The following is a 19,653-nucleotide window of genomic DNA, read 5'->3' on the forward strand; positions in this document are numbered from 1 at the left end:
GTTTCTGTCATTAACAAGGTGAACTCCAGCCTCACTTTCATTCATAGGCCAGGTAACTAAGTACACAACTGTAAAATGGACTATTGACAACAGCGGCCGATAACAACACGTACGCCGGTTTAGTTTGGAGCTCGTTCACTCCATATAAAACACGATGGTTCGAAAATAAATATTAAAGAACACTGAAAGCAAGTGTACACAATGGTCAGGGAAGTGGGAAAAAATGTGCTTTCACTTATCTCCGAACACAAGATCATCAATAGTCGCGCGCATCATGCAAGTTTGTCTTATGACATCTCACATCAAAACGCGCGCTTTCAATAGTCCCGACTAACATCTCCAGGCCTGAACCTTATATTACACTACGTACCCTTACACTACACTGCCTTGGGAAGTACTGGGGCAGAGGGAGGGTGTTGATATAACCTGGAATGGCCAAGAAAAAATGTAGTTTGGTTGAAATTCATACATAGACCCTACTGTAAGTATTATAATGATACGCAGTTTGCCACTAATGGCTCCTATTGGAAATATACAATGGCTGAAACAACTAATGAATGAAAGAATTCTCAAGTACTGAGCTTTTTGACAATGACAGAATTTGTTTTACTAATAACAAATACATGTTAAATTTATTTATTTTTGTAGACATTAGCTTTCTTATCCAGCTACTCTGTTTACTTGCCAGTTTGCTTGCGCATCATTTTTATGATTTTCCTTTTAACTTTTAACCCATTGGTTCAGATTGTCCCTGTATCAAAAGCCGGGCAACTAAACCTATAAATTTAGTTGCCCTTATACATGCTTGGTTTCCCATTAGGAAACCCCCTACAATTAAATGTACGCTATGTTGAGATGCAATCACATGGTGTCGGAGCACGGGTATCCCAAAGCTCTAAGTGTGCACCTTGTCTGCACGTTGTTTTTTTTTTTTTTCGTTTTGTCGGTGAGCTGAACCAAACTTCCACTCGGCCACATAGTCAGTGGGACTTCCAGTCACGCAACATATGATGTTTATTCGCCAAAACGCTGTTAAAACGTTAATGTACTTAAATTTTATGAACAGTCCGCTCTTTCTGTAGAACAAAATATTTTTTTTTGTGTGTGTTACTGAAGCATGTAATCGTGACTCTTTAAGAAAGAAAGCTAAGACTATTACGTCATCGGAGATTCACAACGGCTACTACTGATGGTGCAATCGGAGATTTCACCTCGGTCATAAGTGATAGTGCAATACGTTCGTGTGCAGTCGTTGTTGTCAGTTGTTGTGCTACAAGTTAATCAGGTGATTTTGTATCTATAGTCATCAGTGTAGCAACAAGGACTGCTTTGGAATGTGTACTACGTTGCGACTATAGTGGTAAGAAAACAGATAAATTTTCAAAGCGCGGTTATAAGATCTGAAAGATCTTCTTGTTTGTGGAAGTTGTGGAAATGGAGTCTTCGATCTCCACCGCCATGTACATGTTTGTGTCATTTTCTCTTGAATTTTCCTATCCGACTGTCTTTTGTAAAAGGCACAGACATTCAAAATACGCGAAAGTGCTCAACTGCAGCAAATTAATTATTGCTAAGTTAGCACTACTATCGGACAACTGACGAGTTAGTTGGCTGGGTTGTCTGTTATTTTTTTCTTTGGGCAACCAACCTTTTAATTTTACCAAAAACTAGTCGCCCGGTAAACTTTCTGGTCGTCTGGGACGACCGGACGCCCGTTAATTTGAGCACCGAGCACTGTTGGTAACCATTAGATACACTTCGGAAATTGACTTTAACCTATGATCGCCTAGGAGTGAGACTTTAAGATGTAAGATGTAAGATGTTTATATTTTCAATAACAAACTTTCCCTAGGGGTTCCCTAGGGGTTATCGCGCATAGAATCCCCGTGTCCTAATTCTATAGTGCATTTTTCTGCACTTCCGGTTTTCAAACCTATTTTAAGACTCGGTATACCTTTAGGTATCCCGAGTAATTAGCCCTTTCAGCGACAAAAGAAGTTCCTTATGACGTCATGTCTGGTTCGCGTTCTGAATCTAACAATCTAGGAAAACAACTGCGAACACGAAAAAAAGGCGAGGCGACAAGAAGTGAAACGACGACAAAACCTTGCAGCTTGCATTTTAAGAGGTAAATTCTAATGTAATGCTGACTGATGGGTTAATTTAGATCTAATCTGACGGGAAATTATTAAACTGTTTACACGCAGCTAAGTGCCAAGTAAGAGAAAAAAGGCTGCATGTGCTTAAGTTGTATCAGTGCTTGAAGGGAGACACGGCTCTAGTAACAAGTCGCTTTTTAACAATTATTTTCACATTTCGTTAATAACACATTCAGTACTGTCTAACTTTACCAAAGTAGCGGGTACATATTTGATATCAGTTCTTATTACACAAGGAGACACTGGTATACTGTCCATATTTCTCATAATAATCCAGAACGATTGACCTTATGCGTTGTTCAACCCAGTAAAGAATTACCATAATAGGCATAATGACATTGGCTTAAGGAAATCAAAGAAAAAGCCGTTGTTCTTCTGAGCACCTTAATTTATTATCAGATGCTTGGATATAGATTCAGTATTTGATCTTTGATAAATGGAAATGCAATTGCTTTGTTCATAACCGAAAGGCAATGAGCTAAAAAGTGATTTTACAGGCACTTTAATTTTTTCCCTCCTGAGAGAGAGACTAACAGATTTTGCTGTCTAATGCCAGACGATTTTACTCTTCAAAGGGGGCCTATTTCTGAATAATTGCCGGGCTAATATAACCCGAAGGTAACACTTCAAACAAAAAATAAGATGGCCGAAATCACAACTGTCAAAAAGCAACCCGTGCGCAGTTGAATGTTAACAAAGCGTGGAAAATAACAACCAGGAGCCAAAGTGAGATTTAAACCCGGTTAAACCGCATGCAAATCATCAAAATTAATATGTATTACTATTTACGAGAAAATGAACATAAAGATTGGAATTTTTAGATTTGCAATGCATCGTTGTTGAAATGCAACAGCAGTGGCATTCCAACAACGATTCAAATCAACCGCTTTCATTCATAAACCGCCGCACTATTTGCTTGATTTGCTTTATTTATTACTGTGGAGGAAGGCCTGAAAATATTCTACTACAACGTCGCGTAAAATCGCAGCTTGGGGCCCTTTCATTTAGAGTGCTGCTATGATCAACACTTGGTCATGACTGGCAAAATTCTGACCTTTGATTTTTATCCAAAGGCTGTTTACTTTGAATGTAAGTTGTGGATTTCACGGTCCGCCATTACTCAAATCCAAAGTGACCGATTCGACCTCAGAGGGTTGAATCATAATAAAAGTGACCTCATTGCATGCACTGCATTCTTAAACTATTGATTCTTTGATGTACTTTTCTCCACGATCCAGCTCTCTCAAAATTCTAAAGTTAGGAATGGAGGACCATTAAATAGGAAAATTCCGGTTAAAATAAACAGGTCTCTTTTTCAAATCAAGGCTTAAAAACTTGGGTCACTTAGTGTTTAGTTAACATAGTTTTGAAATCCAAAGGAAAATAAAAATTGTATTTTAAAAGAAAAAGCATGCTATCGATTCGTTTAGTGTACCGTCCCTGGAGAGTTTAATGCGTACAAATGTTGCCAAATTTTACTGCCAGATAACAAATTGTGCTCTCCCTTTGGGATGCACTTCTCTTATAAGAGATTTTGCACCAAACCTAGTCTCTCTTTACTCCAATTAGAAATTTGGTTGCCTAACAGGTCATGTGTTTGTTCTCGACTAAGTGCTATCAATCGTCTTAGCACTTGTAACTGCAATGTGTCTAAAGAAGGCGCTTTGTATTATTTCGTCATCCGTTCATGTATCGCTGAACAGCGCTCTTTTCCACTTCCTACTTCTACTTCACTTCCCTTGTGAGAGGCCGCAATACTGGCACGACATCGTCACTTGCAAATTTTATCCATAAGGCTGAAGTTTGCTTCCTTATGTACCCTCAATCAACTTCGACGATAATGAAGCAATCTAGCCTCTACAGCTGTAAGACCTAATATAAGCCACTCGAAAATATTCTGCTAGTGCCTGCCTAAGCCAATTATTTTAATTTCAGGGGTGTTGTGTTTGTGTCACAGTTAAATGTTATTCCCAGACGTTTGGCCGCAAAATGAAAGAATTTTATCTTTTCATCCCTCAGGAACCCAAGATAAGCCAATATACTTAAGCTCACAATATTTTCTTCAGATTCATCATCGTAACGTTGATGGCCTTTGTTGAGAATCTTGACTGAAAGACTCCGCAAATCACAGCTGGCAATTTTAACACTTTATTTATTCTCAAAACACTCAGAAAGTAAAATGTAAAAGACTTAATATTTTGTGCAACTGCAGCTTATCAAATCGATCTCGGAATGTTCTGAATGTTTCGGAATGTTTCCTAAGAAGGCATGATCTTTTCTAAATATAAAAATTGCCTTTTTCTCGCTGAATAATATTAATATCGGAACGGTCTTTGGAAAGTTCCAGAAACAAAGCATATACAGTCACTGAACAATGTTTTAAGAGTGTAAGGTCCCAACAGCCTTGATTTAGTAACAGTCTATTTCCTTTCAAACGAAGCCTCTTTTTTTGTCGTGCGATGGCGCGGTCAGGTCGTCAAAACGCAATCATCAGCTGACAGAGTAATACCGGATGTTTTGTATGGTTGAATCAGTATACAGATAAAACGAACCAAAAATATTGACAAACACGAAAGAACATTTATAAGATCAAACCTGAAAGATATTTCGGTTGGCTAGAGATAACCTTCGGCGGGGGCTAAAATCTAGAGACAATTTAACGGATCTTTGAAAATAAAAAAAAGGTTGAAAGAGCTATAACTAAAAATTATTGAGCTTTTAAGTGAAGAAGTGGTATAATGTATCAACGAATTTCATCAAGTAAGTTTTTTAATACCAAGAGGATGCAATGTTTATAGTTTGCTTATGTAGTTGTGTAGTACCCCCTTAGCTTTGTATGCATTGCGTGCCTAAGGATACCGACTGCAAGCAGAACCCTTGATTGACACTGAAGAGCACTGAGCACTGAGAGTACGGATGGTTCTGGATGGATCCTCGGTATTCTCCGAATTATTCAAATTTAACGGCAATTTGCCTTTACGTTTATTAATCGACAACGTTTGCACATCAAGTCGAGAGACAAGGTGACGTATAAGTGAGCATGTTATTTGTAAAGGAACAAGGATATTCTTCAGTATTTTGTGTGCCCCCGCCTTGGAAACACACGTTACCAGAGAAACACGTATTACGTGAAAGCACATTTTACTGTGACAGCAATCAGGCAATGTGTGCTGCCTCGCACACGATCGTCCGCTGTCTAAAAAATAGCATTTTGCAACGTTTTAAGAAGCTTTGGAGCAAAAACGTAAAAAAAACCCACCCCTTCCGTGGAAATCTCACTAATATGGGAAACTTTAAACCCAGTGCGCGGATTGCTGTATTTTCGAAGGCGGGTGCGCATGCGACGACCCGTTGGGTCAGTTGGGTGAGCAAGAAGATCGCGGGCTCTTAAAATAACCGTCTGAGGAAAAAGCATTGCGTGATCATCTGCCGGGGGTGGTAAAGTTTTCAAACTTCTCGACGAGGAAATAGACTGTAAGCTGTCTCAACCCTTGCTCATTAACTCTGTGGGTCGTTGAAGAATCTACACAAAAGACTAGCGAACGGAGTTCCCGGTGTTAGGGTTCGTCTTGTTCTATCCAGGGGCTTGTTTCTCAAAAGTCCCGAAACTTCACGGGCCATTTTCAGGTGTCATAATTCCCTCTGTATCTCAAGAACGGAGAGCATTTCAGTAGTTAATTTTCACAGTCAGTTTGCTTTTTGTTACCTTGGAAACATGTAAAAGGATCGGCTTTCCTGAACAAGCGGTTGTCAGGTTCACAAATGGCTTTTCGGGCCTGAAAAGTCTTCGGGACTTTCGAGAAACGGGCCCCAGGGGCCTGTTTCTCAAAAACCCCGAAAAGTAATTCGTGAAACTCAAATCTGTCTATTATGAAAAATGGATCTTTCAACATATTTGCAATACCTTAGGAAACAAAATAATTGCAAAGTTTCATGACTTGAAACCGGGACGTTTTCCTTTTGAAGATGCAAAACGTTTCGAGAATTTCGAGAAACGTCCCCCGGCACATGAGGCCGGCTTTGCGTTATTTCGGAAAAGGCTCAGACTGACACGTACACCTGACTTAATGACCCCGTGGTTATTTTAGCTGACAGTACTCATTCATTCATTCATTCATTCATTCATTCATTCATTCATTCGTTCATTTATTCATTCTTAGAATCACTGATTCTTTCAGTCGTTCATTCATTCCTTCATTCGTTTCTTTGTTGATGTACAATAAAAGTCTTTGTTGGTTGTGCCCTCGTCAAGCAAAAGAACCAAAGACATAAACAAAGATACAAAGTTTCTTTTGGAGCCTCTCTTTCATAGTGGGCCTCGGAGTCAACCTTTTCCCGAGTAAACTGGAGTTATTAGTAGAATGCCTCTCGTGGAGGTTTGGAGGTTAAAAGCCCAATCAAAACAGAGCTATTGTTTTACGTCATATAACCCAACAAACACGCACTACGCTGTTTTTTTTAGCCTTTCACCGAGTAAATATGACCCTTTTCGCGGGAAAAAGCCCTTCTCAAAATAAAAGTACTCGGGGAGGGTTGACTCGAGGAATAAGTGTAGATAGAGGCTCCTATTGACTGATGAACTCCTGTTTAATGTAAACAGATACTCTTATATAACCCACGGAAAGTATAGAACAAAATATTGTGCGGTCTCACTAAGTCTTGCAAAGAAAAAAGAAGAACCAGCACGCACAGAAATTTCAACACTAGAAAAAAATGAAAGACCTGAGGCCTGAGGCAGCTTTGACCAAGGCTCGCCTCCTTTAGAGTAAATCGGATTTGTTACAATTTTTCGTTTAAAAGACAATTGCTTTTTTTGTAGATTGAGAGGACAAGTCATGTATCCTGGAAACAGAGAAGAAACTTTATCCCGAAAAATCCCGTTCATAGCATACATGTTTGTTACTTTAATCCTTGAAGGTAATTGCAGTTTTCACCACAATTGCTTGTAATCTCGCAATTTTGCCGTTGTCGATAAGAGTCGCGTCAACTTGTCAAGCAATCAATTAGATTGCGAGAAAGTTATAGACAACGCTAGCTCTTTCCTTGTGTCACGATTTTGGTCACGCTCTGAAATAAACACTTTCTTTGACGTTGCATGAATATTGTGGTAAGAAACAATCGAGTGTGGTACAGCGTTGTCTGCACTCTAACCGACAAAGACAATCAGTCATTACCAAGACATTTTGACCACTGTGGTGACGAATATTGTTCTCGATATTAAAGAGTATAGACAACTCTGAACCATATTCGATTTGTTAAGGTTTGTGTGCACCAAATATCAAAGACCTCGCATTGTCATCGTCTACACAAATCTGCTCTAACGTGGATCTTGTGGGCGAATTTTTGCTCTTAGACTATTGCTTTGGGGACAGTAACATTTTTTTTTAATTAGTAACGTTTTACACTAAAGGCGGTCAAAACTCTTCGATGGATCGAATTATAGAGTCTCTTTTGTTGCCTATGTGAATTAACTCCGATTCTGCAAATGTCAAAATGGCCAGGTTAATGAATCGCCATCCTTGGGGCTTATTTTGCATCGAAGTTAATTAGAATCGAACAAGACGTCTATGTGGCGTACAACCGGGTGTAGCGCCCTAGCAGTAATAATTAAAACAAAAAACGCTCTCTTGAGGGGCTAACGCCCACTAGTTAGTCTTTCAATCTCCATTATTCCAAAATCGAATAGGATTAGGCCTTAGTAAGGGCTAAATCAATAGTCAATTCGGGCACCTTAACTTAATTTTTTCCTCGCAGATAATTCTAAGCTGTTCTTGTATTGATTTCAAAGTTAACATGTTTTTTAGTGTCTGCGACAAATGAAACGAGCGTGAACATGAATAACAGTTCAAGGTAAGTAAAGATGTGATTCCAGGAGCCCATTACCCGGAGCTTCCATCTGTATTGTACCCTTGAGTCAACCCTGTCCCGTATCTTTCTATTTTTAGAACTACTACATTTTGACGTATGTGACGTATGTGACTGAGAGCATACGTGATATGATTCACATACGTCACATACGTATGTGACGTAATAAATGGGTGACCATAGGTCCCTTATGATTGGCTATTGTGAAAACACCCAGTAAAGCCCCCCTGCTAGGTGCTTTTAAAAATAGAAAGATACGGGACAGGGTTGACTCAGAAGGTTAATATGGAAGATGGAGCCTCCGGGTAATGGGCTCCTGGTGATTCGTATGAACAGGAATTGTTTCCGAAACGCTAAATACGAGGAAGAGATGAGAACTTTCAGGAAGCAGTAACGTTGGTATTGTAAGCAGCTTCTATGTTTTTGAGTCTCTCATTGTTTCAATTGTTTAGTCTTTTGCTTTTGGCTTAGGTATCGAGACAATCACATTATACGTTACAAGACATGCTATATGACTTGCAGAAAGACCACATGTGATATGGAAAAATGTCTTGTAACACGTTACGAAAGGTCCTTGACTTCGACATTGCGCCTGAAGGCATACAAATGTTCCTGGTAAAAAGGAATATGAAATTACCAAATCTCTAAATCAGGCAAACATCAAGAATGCAAAAGCTGCGCCTAAATTTGCACGTGTTTTTCCCAGCAAAACCCTCGAATGAATCTTTATCATTGAGAACGGAATGGAACCGTAGTCCATAGTGATAAGAATCTGTTTTTGTTGTTTCCTTTTTTATTCAATATACATATTCTTTGTGGTCATCAGAGGTAATTTAATTTTATGGCGCGAAAACTAACCAACTGCGCAATCTAACTGGGCAGCATTTTGTTCTTCCTTGTGGGATTACTAGTGTCAACTTATTTTTTCAGCATTTTTGGTGATGTCATTATGAAACATCTTTAGTTCAAGTCCGGCAACGATAAACAAACCGTTATAAAGCTGCGGACATACGGAAAAGTAAATTAACTCTCTTCTCATGTGAGACGCAACCAACGTTTTATGAAAAATGTTTCATTGTTTCAGCTAGGCTTTTCTGCCAGCTTTTCAGCCGTTTTCTCATAACTAACACGACGTAGGTCAGACCTTTTTCGAATACAGAGTCCCTCATTTTTTTTGAAAAGATACTTAACGAAATCAGAGGTGCCCGCATAGAAATCAGCTCAATAATGGATCTAAAGTACTCTCATTGAAATAAACTATATTTCTTTATGTATCTTGGTTATGCCTATTTCAAGTTGCTTACCTTTTTCCACAAGAGGAGAAAAGGTTCTCAACCACGTTTACTTTAGTAAATTCAGTGGCCAAAGCTTAGGATAGTCATTAGGCAAGTCGTGTAAGTTTTATTGATATTTAAATCAACTTCAAGAATACAACTGTCTTAGTCGACTGATATTTTTGCCAAAATCGACGTTCCTTTCAATCACCGAATTAATTGAAACAAAGAGTGGGTAACGGTTGCAGCAAAGCCTATTAATATCATTAGTAAATTGTTTGCATCCAATTGTTTGGTTGGTGGATGTATCTGTATCAATATTGCTATGTATTTTTTATTCGCTTTTGCTTTGCTTTGCTTTGCTTTGTTTTTTAGTGGAAATGCACTTAGCTATCAATCCAGTTTACAGGCATTCCACTTTTAACAATCTGAAAAAAACAATTCAAACTTGAAAGAAAAATCATTAAGAACCCCAACTGGCAGGAGACAACCAGTTGGCTATTTACAAAGCGTGGTAGAGTTAAATCCGGGAAAACCGGAAACAAATCTAAACCAGAGGTCAGAACGGGATTTGAACCCGGGGCAGCCGCATGCAAACCCAACACCCTACAACCACTAGACCACGCTGCCCCCTCTTTGGCGTATTATCTCATTATTTTCACTGAAGCTCTACCATGTATCGCTTCCTCAGCAACTCACTCATCATTTATTTTTGTGAAATCGTGTAAAACAAAGAGAGTAGACCTCCCCGCTTGCACTGCATAAATAATGTTACTGCATAAGAATAGCAGTGAGGTATTTGTCGACGTAAGTTCACCGGCAACCTTGGTTCCATCCTTGCCTCCACGTTGAGGTCAGGTCACCGGCAACATTTGTTCTCTCCGTACTCCAGTTATCGATGCCATGACTTTGGAAGGTCGATAATATTCTTTTAATATTAGAACCTCTTCTTTCTGTAGGTGCACACAAGCAGAAACTGCCGTAAGTGCGTTTTCAAGAAACAACTCATGCATCTTCTACAACTACACTCTAGACGGATTCTGCAAAGGCATAATAACAACCTTGTATGTATTTGGTAATCAAACGACAATAGCGTATGGCGAAAGGGAAACAAAGACATTTCAGAGTTACTTTAATTTCTTCGAAATTTCGGAAAAATGCAGTCCAACGTTGATAGATTTGTATTGTCACTACCATTTTCCATCATGTGATACCACTCTAGAAAAGCCTCGAAAGCGAATGATTTGTCGCAGGACTTGCAACCATGTGAATGACGTTCTGTGCAAAAGCGAGCTGGTTTTTGTCAGGGAGGCAGCAAAAACAGCGCCACGTTTTGATTATGACATGATAAACTGCTCGACCTACCCCGTTGCCAGTGGAGGGGACGCACCGGAATGCTACCAATCCAGTTCATTACCAGGTACGTGAATTGATTATCACAGCAAAAAAAGCGAAGTACAACCTGTAATAGAGAGAGCGACATGGTCGACAAGGCATTGCACTATGAAGGCTGTATGTGGACAAATTCAATGACTGGCGGCTGACAATGACAGTCCTAGAATGCTTGATTTGGATGCAACAATTCCGTACAATATTTTTACAATACTGAAGGGCAGTTGTTAGATGCTTTTAGCTGTGCCAGCAGCAGGTTTCAACCATGTTTGCCCAACATTGTAGGACAGTGTTGACAGTGGTGTTCAACGATATACAATAACTCTGAAGAATGTTGGCATTTTCCACGCGCTGCGTTATGAGGACCTATGAGGACAAGTGATTACCATGATATGTAACTTGCTGATGTGACCCCAAAATTGTTGCAGAAGCTATGCAAACGGATTCAACACTGTTCTTCGCTTTGGAAATAATTGTTAGTAAACAAACTGGAATAAGTCATATGAGTTTATAGAGGTATATCCCAAGATTTATCTATGAAAAGCCATAACTTTCTCACGTAATCTCTATTCTCTTGGTCTTGAAGTTGTCTGATCTTTATATTTCAGTTTGGAGTTTGGTCGTAGTGTACTGTGGCAACATTATTATGGGGTGTGCTTTTGTCATTATGTGATGTGGTTTGATGGTTACTTCTTGTGTTTCCATCATGATGTTTTGTGGTCTTCTTTTGACGTGCTGTGTTTATAATCAAATAAAGGGAGAAACTCTACCTTCATACAAGAACCTCACCACATAAAATGTAAACACGGCACGTCAAAAGAAGACCTCAACACATCATGATGGAAACACAACACGTAACCTTCAAACCTCGTCACATAATGACAAAACCACACCACAAGACAAAACTTCAAGGCCAAAAGAATATGAGCGTATAAGAAATTATGGCTTTCCATATAGTTATCGGTGCGTAAATCCACCTCACAATTTCAATGAAATGTCAATCAGACAGGTATTGAGAATGAAGTTTTGAGTCTCTGGTCACGGTTTATGCCTAGTAACATCAGTCTCCATAGTTACATCTCTTAATAGTTACATCTCGTTCGGTTATCCGGAACACCTCCTCGGCTGGTCCACAAAAAGGACAATTTTGCATTCACTAAAATATCTTCCGGGCTGTGAGTTTTTCTCTTGAATGTTTGACTGAAATAAAACACTAAATATTCTCATTTTTTCATTCCCAGATGACGATACCAGAAGCACAGGTATGTAGGAAACGTTACAAACATTTTCTTATGCTATCGAAAGCCCACTGTGGTTTGTTGTCTAACGTCAGTCTTGCACCTTTAGCAAATGACGACAGTGTAGAAAGAAACGGCGGACATTTAACTTCCATTCGAAGCTGTTGCAACACGAAAGTCTGATACTCTCGCGTAATAATTGCTAGGTGCCTTCATGGTTTCTCAGAATACTAGGTGCCTTTGCTGTCAACTCTATGTACCACTGAAATCTCACTCAAGTGTACCGTCCCTTTAATTTATATACATCCCATGAAGTGCCATCTATCCACTAGATAGCCACTAACGTGTTCGATAGCGCCATCCACTCCTTGCAACTGTGTTCTGAATATATTAAAGCATGCCTCTTCCAGTATGAACATCGAAACTGTAAAGAGGACAATACCTGAATCTTTTTTTTGCCACTACTGAACCAGCACACAAGGTCACTAATGAAACTGTATTGAAAATAAAGGACCAGTGTATTAAGAAACCTTCTATATTGAGAGCAGGGTAGTTACTGAGAGGGCTGAGAGACCCTAAGTTAAGAATGGCATTGATCATATGTAAGATACTAATTTAAAAAGACAATGTCATTGAAGCACAGAATGATGTATCTTATTTGATAAAAGAAGAATGAGGACACCTTTCGACAATTTCGTTCCTAGCGGTATGCAAGACGTATCGGTCACATAAATTAATGGCTTAGCGCCCAGACCCCTCCTCCTCCACTGGCTCCTACGTGTCTATAGCTAGGTGGGAGAGAAACTTGTAATCGAAGGCAATGGGCTCCAATCCTGTTCTGGAAAACTCAATTTTTTTCTCAAAGGCCCGCCATATTTTCCGAGAATGAATCATCACCTCTTCAAAATCAAGGTCCTCAGCATCTCTTCCTTTCTTTTTCATTGCCTTGGATTAGCGTTTGCCATCTACTGTATAATTTAACGAAAAGACACAGTCTCGACAATATAGAGGGACAGTCACTGTCACCTGAACGTAGTTTAACGGCCTCGCTCCCAACAGTTTCCAAAAGCTCAATGGTAGAGCATCCAAACTAGTAATCGAAAGATCTTACTTACCCGAGTCCCCTAGTATCCCCGAGTCACCATTAAAAACATATTAATAGAACTCCTTTGATTTTTTAGATTGTTACCATGGTATCGGCGTTGGCTATCGTGGCAATGTTAACGTCACTCGGTCTGGTCGTACTTGCCAGAGGTGGATCACACAATGCCCTCACCGTCATTGGAGAATTCCTGAAGATGTTGACAAGAGTCAGAATGACTCCAATAACATGTGTCGTAACCCAGATGGAAGTGCCCCGGATGGACCATGGTGCTACACTACTGACCCAAATATGCGTTGGGAATACTGCAACATCTCGCGATGTCCACCAAGAGGTAAAATGAAAGTTATAGTAATCAAAACGATGTAAAAAGGTTTAAAACTAAGGACAGCAGAGGAACCAAATCTTTTTTTCTGTCTGATCTCTTCATAAAAATAACTTGCAGTCTTAATTCTTTTAACCTGCGATTTTGCTTTCTCCTGTTTTCGGGAGTGGGCCCGGGGATTAATGTTCCTTTGACTGCCGAACCTAAAAAATATTGTAACATGCTGTGGAACGTAGCAGTGTACAAGTCTCCGTCCCTGATCGCCAACTTAACCAAATTCCACTTCTCATGGGTAAAAGGACAAAAATCAAGTTTTTACCGCCCTTCATTAAACACTATCTTTATTATAACTACTAAATACATGAACATTTCGCCTTATAAGGACTTTAAGAAAAGTATATTTATTCACTCGTGCAGTCTAGCAATTGTTAGTATGAAGAAAGGTTTGTATAACTTGAAATATTGATCTCTTATTCGATGAAAATCTGCAGATATGGGATGACAGAACCAAAGTTAAAACAAAAAAGAATAAGTCGACACTGCACCAGAGCAAAAGCTTACATGTTTGTATCAAATCGTGTATTCAAATTAATCAAATTTAACACCATTTTTTCAACGTTTTGTGATTTTAGCTACTTCGTGTCGAACACTCAACGTCCTATCTTCCTAAAAAAATGTGTTTTCAGTCAATTCAAGATTTTTTAAATTCAGTTGGGTAACTTACCGTGAGATTCATACATAGACATCATTCATTTCTTCAAAGCATATGCTTATTACCTTGAAGTGACCAAAGAAAGTATTGTTATCTGTAATTTCATTCATTAGTGCCCAGGAAGATTCCAACATTACCAGACGGCTTCGCTCTCAATGCCACGACTATTTACTTGTCATGGGAAGCAATTCCTACCTCTCTGCCTTCTGGCAAGGAACCTCTGCTTGGTTATCGCGTTAGATACCAGCGTCTTGGATCACCCTTACACAATCAAGTGAATGTTTCGAACAATGTCACAGAAATATCTTTGGCGAATCTTACTCCACAGACAGAATACCAAATAGAAGTGAATGGGTTTAACGCTATCGGTCATGGAGAAGCAAGCACGGCTATCATCATAAAAACGTTGCAATCCGGTGAGTCCATATTCCAATGAGAATGTTCCCTTCATGTGTCTTCTTTCAATCCTTTTGCAAAATAACTAATTAATTGCCTAAGCCAATCACAATAACTATCCACTCGTAACGTGAACAGATCCATCTCGGGCCATCCTAATGTTTGGATAAAGAAATTTCGGCGCAAACTACCCGATCAAGAAACTGATCTAACGATCCCGTTGCAACGGGCCAGTTTCCAAAACCAACTACCGATATCCCTTTAATTATCGGCGGCTGTTTAAAAACATTAATTGAGTCTCCTCCTTCTACAAGTCAAACGCTACTTTTATTACTGCAAAGTCCGGGAAAGATCCATAAACTGTTAGAGTTATTTCAGAAAACAAACATGCACAGAGTGTGAAAAACTGGCATAGGAAGTATCTGTTTACTAGGCTTCTATTTGCTTTTTATATTTATTATTATTATTATTATTATTATTATTATTATTATTATTATTTAGATTTCCATATTTGAAGTTAATATCTTACATCCTATTATCGTAATCAGTTTTTGCGATATCAATGTTAATTCTGAGGGATTGAAGTTTTCATGCAACAAACACAGTAATGTTTTTTACGGTTTTACTATAAGTAACATTAAAGGAAAATGTTTTCTACCTTTTTTAATGAAACAAGTCAATAGTTTTGTTTTAGCTGATAAAAATACTTGTGTAATTTTATGTGAGTAAATAATAAAGTTGTTTTTATTATTAAAAAAATATATTATTATTATTATTATTATTATTATTATTATTATTATTATTATTATCATTATCATTTGCTATATTAAGAACTGTACACAGATGCGTCAGAGGCTCTAGATATCCTTTCAAATCTCGTGAGGTCTCAGAAGACTTTACTCTTGCTGTAGCTGGTCTACATTTGTACTCATAATTTTAGGCTTAGATTTTTGATTACCTTTTTCTTTAGAAATGCTTAATTGTCTTTTTCCAATTTTTAAATTATTCACATATTGTAAACAGTTTTCTATCGTGAAGATATAATTTAGTTTATTATTATTATTATTTACTTATTTCTTATTCAACTTTTTTTTACTAAAATATGTTACATTTCTTGCTTTATATAGGTACTTAGGTAATTTATACGACTCCTTTGAAGACCACTGATGTATTATATGCGATTTCGTGTATTAAAAGTAAAAAAAAGAAAGAAAAAACTCCCAATATTATCCGTTACGAATGACTGCTTTTACCACACCTTTGGCTTGACGAGACGCATTCGACCAACGCAAGAATGGTAGTGGTCAGTTACAGGTTACGTCATGACCGCCATGCATATGACCCAAACAATAGGTCTAAGCTTTATAAAAAAAAAACAACACATAAAGCGGTGATAAACATGTTAAAGTAACGCATTTTATGAAATCTAAGCACACACGGCCCAGACTCAGAGGGTAAAAAATTATAACGATTTGTATAGGAATCTCGACAAAAAACTGAAAAAGATATTTACATGCAGAAGTTCTTGATAAAAGTGCCGTACTTTACTGTCCTGGTGACTTTCTCGCTTTTTGTGCGCTTTTTTCCTGATTGAATGTGATTTAAGTGGCTTCTCAACTTCCCGGGTTGTCAATTGTACAGAAATAAAGGAGGTTGGAAAGTATTCTCTAGCTTACCTCATATGTTGCCAATAAAATCACACTTTTCTGGCATTAGTCACGCTCAAATTCCGACGATAGCCACAGGGATAAATTTCCTTCTCTTTGACCAAGTTTCAAGGTCCAACGAGTATCCATTGCTGAGAAATAGCGAAAAATATTCAATTTTTTAAAATCCTTCGAGGCTCATTTACAACGAATTTGGACACGGCTGGTCAACCGTTCACTTATTAGCCCTTACAGTATCGAGGCTCAAGTGAATGTTATTTTAATGTTCCTTTTTAATACTAGGTACAGTACAGTAAGCATCAACCCTTAATCATCACTTAATTAACCACTTTCTTTTCTTTGCAGGTCTTGTCATTGTTGATGTAACACTTCAGGTTAAGCTGGACGAGGGATTCAGAGATGATGTACACAACAGAAACAGCAGTTCGTTTGTGAAATTGAAGTACAACATCGAGAGGATGGTATAACACATTAAAAAAAAACCTCTACAATAAAGAGGCCAATCATTGTACTCTACAATGTTTGAAATATGGGCCAATCATAGAGAAAAGCTAAGAGATGCAGACGCTGCTCAGACCGAGAAAATCACAAAGCGTATTAAAAACACTACGAAAAATCGACACTTCCATGGTATAAAACCTTTCTATCACCATGTTTTTACCTTTTTACTAAACTTGGCAAGATTTTTAAAATATGAACGACATTTTTTGAATTGTAAAACTTGTTTCGATGTTACAGGAATCATCAGTTACAAATTGCTTGAAAAATCCTTTAGAACTATAACAACTACACGAAACATGCAAACCTATGATCACGTGGCACAAAGCAAGATAGATTAATGGCCTACTTGCTAACAGGCTGAGAAAACTCTGCGTTTTGAAATACTCAGACGCCTTCAAATCAGGCTACTGCATGATGTTAAATATTCTTTTCTTTTTTAGATAAACACTGAATTTAATAAGTCCTCTGACTTGAAGGTATATAGCCTCAGAATGAAGAACTTCAGGTAATGGACCTCTTAAGAAAGCAGGGATAGGGAAATGGTATAACAAGCTAAAAATACCGTCATTGGATGATATCACTTATTATAGACGCAAGAGAATATCGCTTTTCTGATTGGACAGTGACGACTGCATAAATGGGATGTAGAGTTCATTCCGGAAGTTGCTATGGAAACACAGCAAGGGAGTGATTTTTTCAGTATATAATAAATAAAAAATCGTATGAACTTGCTCGTGTATTTCGTGATTTATGGACACTCGTGATGTTTTGAAAGTTCTCAAATTGCACTTGCCTGCGACTTGTGCCCACACGAGTAGCAAGTGCACCATGAACAAAACTGATGTCACCAAAAATTTTCTTATCAAACGTACTGATCTCCTGGCTTGCGTGAGTTATCTGTAGGATCGCCTATCTCTTTTGACGATGAGGTTCATGATAATAATGATGACTATATTAGGGAACATGGCAGGGATGACGACAACGGAAACAAATTTCATGAGTAAAATAATAGATTTTCAGCGTTTGGACGTGCGTTTCACTTTTGCCTTCCACTGCAAAACAGTAACGTCAAATGAGCAAATGTACATTTTTCTGGAGATCCTTAACACGGGAGGCTAACGTTTTCATATTAATTCCCTCCTCCTGGAAAGGTCTGTTTCAGAGGGCCGCCACACAGCTCTCGGAACGACTCTCGGGATTGCTTCAGAAAACAATGGACACAAAGAACGATACAAAAGAAGCAATGGACCATGACGCAAAAGACAATAGAACTGCGTCCTAAAGGAATGCAATGAAATTATAGGTTGTAATGAGCTGCGTCCTGATTGATTTCTGAAGTAGGATTGTTGAATGACATTTTTTAATGTTTATTGCCATACTTTCGTGAAATATGTGAAAAAGGGCTGGGACACTTCCTAATGTTTATTATTTAGAACGCGTACCTGATTATCGTGTAATCCTGGACAAATTTGAAAGTAGTTAATGAGTGTTTATTGTATTTATTTCCTAGGAGGGATGATTTACAGGCGGATTTATTAATGTTAGTCATTATAAATGCCAATACAACGACAAAATCTGAAGCTGTTGGTCGCTTGATCGAAGGGCTTCGTCCGGCAAAAGTCCTAGGAATCACCTCCATATTTGTCGTAGGTGGGTGTTGAAACAGGCTAGGTCAATTTTTTTTTATATTTGTAAGTTAGTCAAGGAATCAATTAAATTATTGAGAACGTACAAATTTCAACATTTAATTAGTTGTGTTCCTATCCAAACAAATATACTATGCAGCAGCCATATTTGCATACTAAAATAAAAGGAAAATTTTCATATGATGGAGTTCAATTCCAAAAAGAATATTTTACTCCTCGAACATGGCCGTCGTGACGACATGTGAACACACCCTAAAACAGATAATTCATGCAATATTTGATGGGAGCGAGATTTAGAAGGTACGAGTTTTTGCTTACGACTCTCGCATACGAGTAGGAACCCAGTACTAACCATCGAGCTATGTGAGTCATAAGTTGAATTTAAGCGATACCTAGCCCTAATCTCATTTTAGACTTAAGATTTAATATTCTAAAGCTAAACTAGTGAAACTGATTTAACGTGCGTTGCACATATGGCTCGCATGGCTCGAGAATATAAATCCTTTTTGTAAACTCGACTAGGGCAGAGGATGGCCTAATTTGTTTGTATACAACATGAAGTTGTTTCTGAATTTGTTTCTGGTACGATTTCTTTGCTCTTTGAAAAGGAAAACCACAGCCTCCCGAAAACGTAAGAGCAGCAGATGTCCAGAAATGGTATTTCGTATTGACCTGGCAACAACCTAAATATGGCGTATATTACCAGATAGACAACTTCACTATTGAGCAAAAGAAAGGAACGGCCGCTAGCTTCAACGTTCTAGAGACTTTACCCTGTGAAAAAACAAGGATAAATGTCAAAGATCTCGAACCCGCCACAGAGTATACTATGCGACTGTCGAGCAACAACAAGTATGGAAGATCAAGTGCCATTCTGTTGAAACAAACCACACTACCAGGTAAGTCGACTTGCATCTTGCTGCTGCCTCTTTTTTTTCATCCTTGCTTAAGGTCCCTATTTTGGTAAGGCCACGGTTACAAGGCGACGTGGTTAGGTATATACTTAGACTGTATTTGCCACCGGCTATCTTGGAGTCTATTGCTTTGATGGATGTATTACGGGATGCCAGGGGACAAACTGTTTCAAACTTTTTCGACCAGAGATGAATTTGACTTTTTTTCTCCACATCCTGTATAACAAAGGTTTCAATCAACAAACTGGTTTCAAAATTACAAAAGCAAACGCCAATGTTATATCATGACATGAAGACATTTTGACCCCTAAACATTCCAGAACGTATCCATGGAAACAAAACGACTCAAGATGGCCGCCGTATCACAAAAGGTTCTATTGTCCGCGGTGGCCCCGAAATTAACTTCATGCCCTACGACTTATTTGTCTAAGTGGCTTGGCAAACAAGCTAATAATCAAGATA

The 19,653-nt window shown here is 38.4% G+C and overlaps 1 protein-coding gene across 3 annotated transcripts in view; it reads left to right on the forward strand.

Moving 5' to 3' along the window:
* Nucleotides 1-2,008: 2,008 nt before the first annotated feature.
* LOC138032204 (uncharacterized) overlaps nucleotides 2,009-19,653 on the forward strand; it is a 114,726-nt gene continuing 97,081 nt past the window's right edge. For 2 of the 3 annotated variants that reach the window (XR_011128308.1, XM_068879821.1), the window contains exons 1-11: nucleotides 2,009-2,128; nucleotides 6,979-7,076; nucleotides 7,964-8,009; nucleotides 10,258-10,718; nucleotides 11,932-11,952; nucleotides 13,110-13,364; nucleotides 14,181-14,483; nucleotides 16,476-16,591; nucleotides 17,072-17,136; nucleotides 18,142-18,281; nucleotides 18,886-19,176. Coding sequence is in view for 2 of the 3 variants with exons in the window: in XM_068879821.1 (XP_068735922.1) it covers nucleotides 2,013-2,128; nucleotides 6,979-7,076; nucleotides 7,964-8,009; nucleotides 10,258-10,718; nucleotides 11,932-11,952; nucleotides 13,110-13,364; nucleotides 14,181-14,483; nucleotides 16,476-16,591; nucleotides 17,072-17,136; nucleotides 18,142-18,281; nucleotides 18,886-19,176 (1,912 nt within the window). In the remaining variant the exon portion in view is untranslated. The remainder of the gene's footprint in view (nucleotides 2,129-6,978; nucleotides 7,077-7,963; nucleotides 8,010-10,257; nucleotides 10,719-11,931; nucleotides 11,953-13,109; nucleotides 13,365-14,180; nucleotides 14,484-16,475; nucleotides 16,592-17,071; nucleotides 17,137-18,141; nucleotides 18,282-18,885; nucleotides 19,177-19,653) is intronic. The other variant, XM_068879820.1, reaches the window with a different exon arrangement.

This window comes from Montipora capricornis, chromosome 14 (assembly GCF_036669925.1).
Source record: "Montipora capricornis isolate CH-2021 chromosome 14, ASM3666992v2, whole genome shotgun sequence".
NCBI classification, from domain to species: Eukaryota; Metazoa; Cnidaria; class Anthozoa; order Scleractinia; family Acroporidae; genus Montipora; species Montipora capricornis.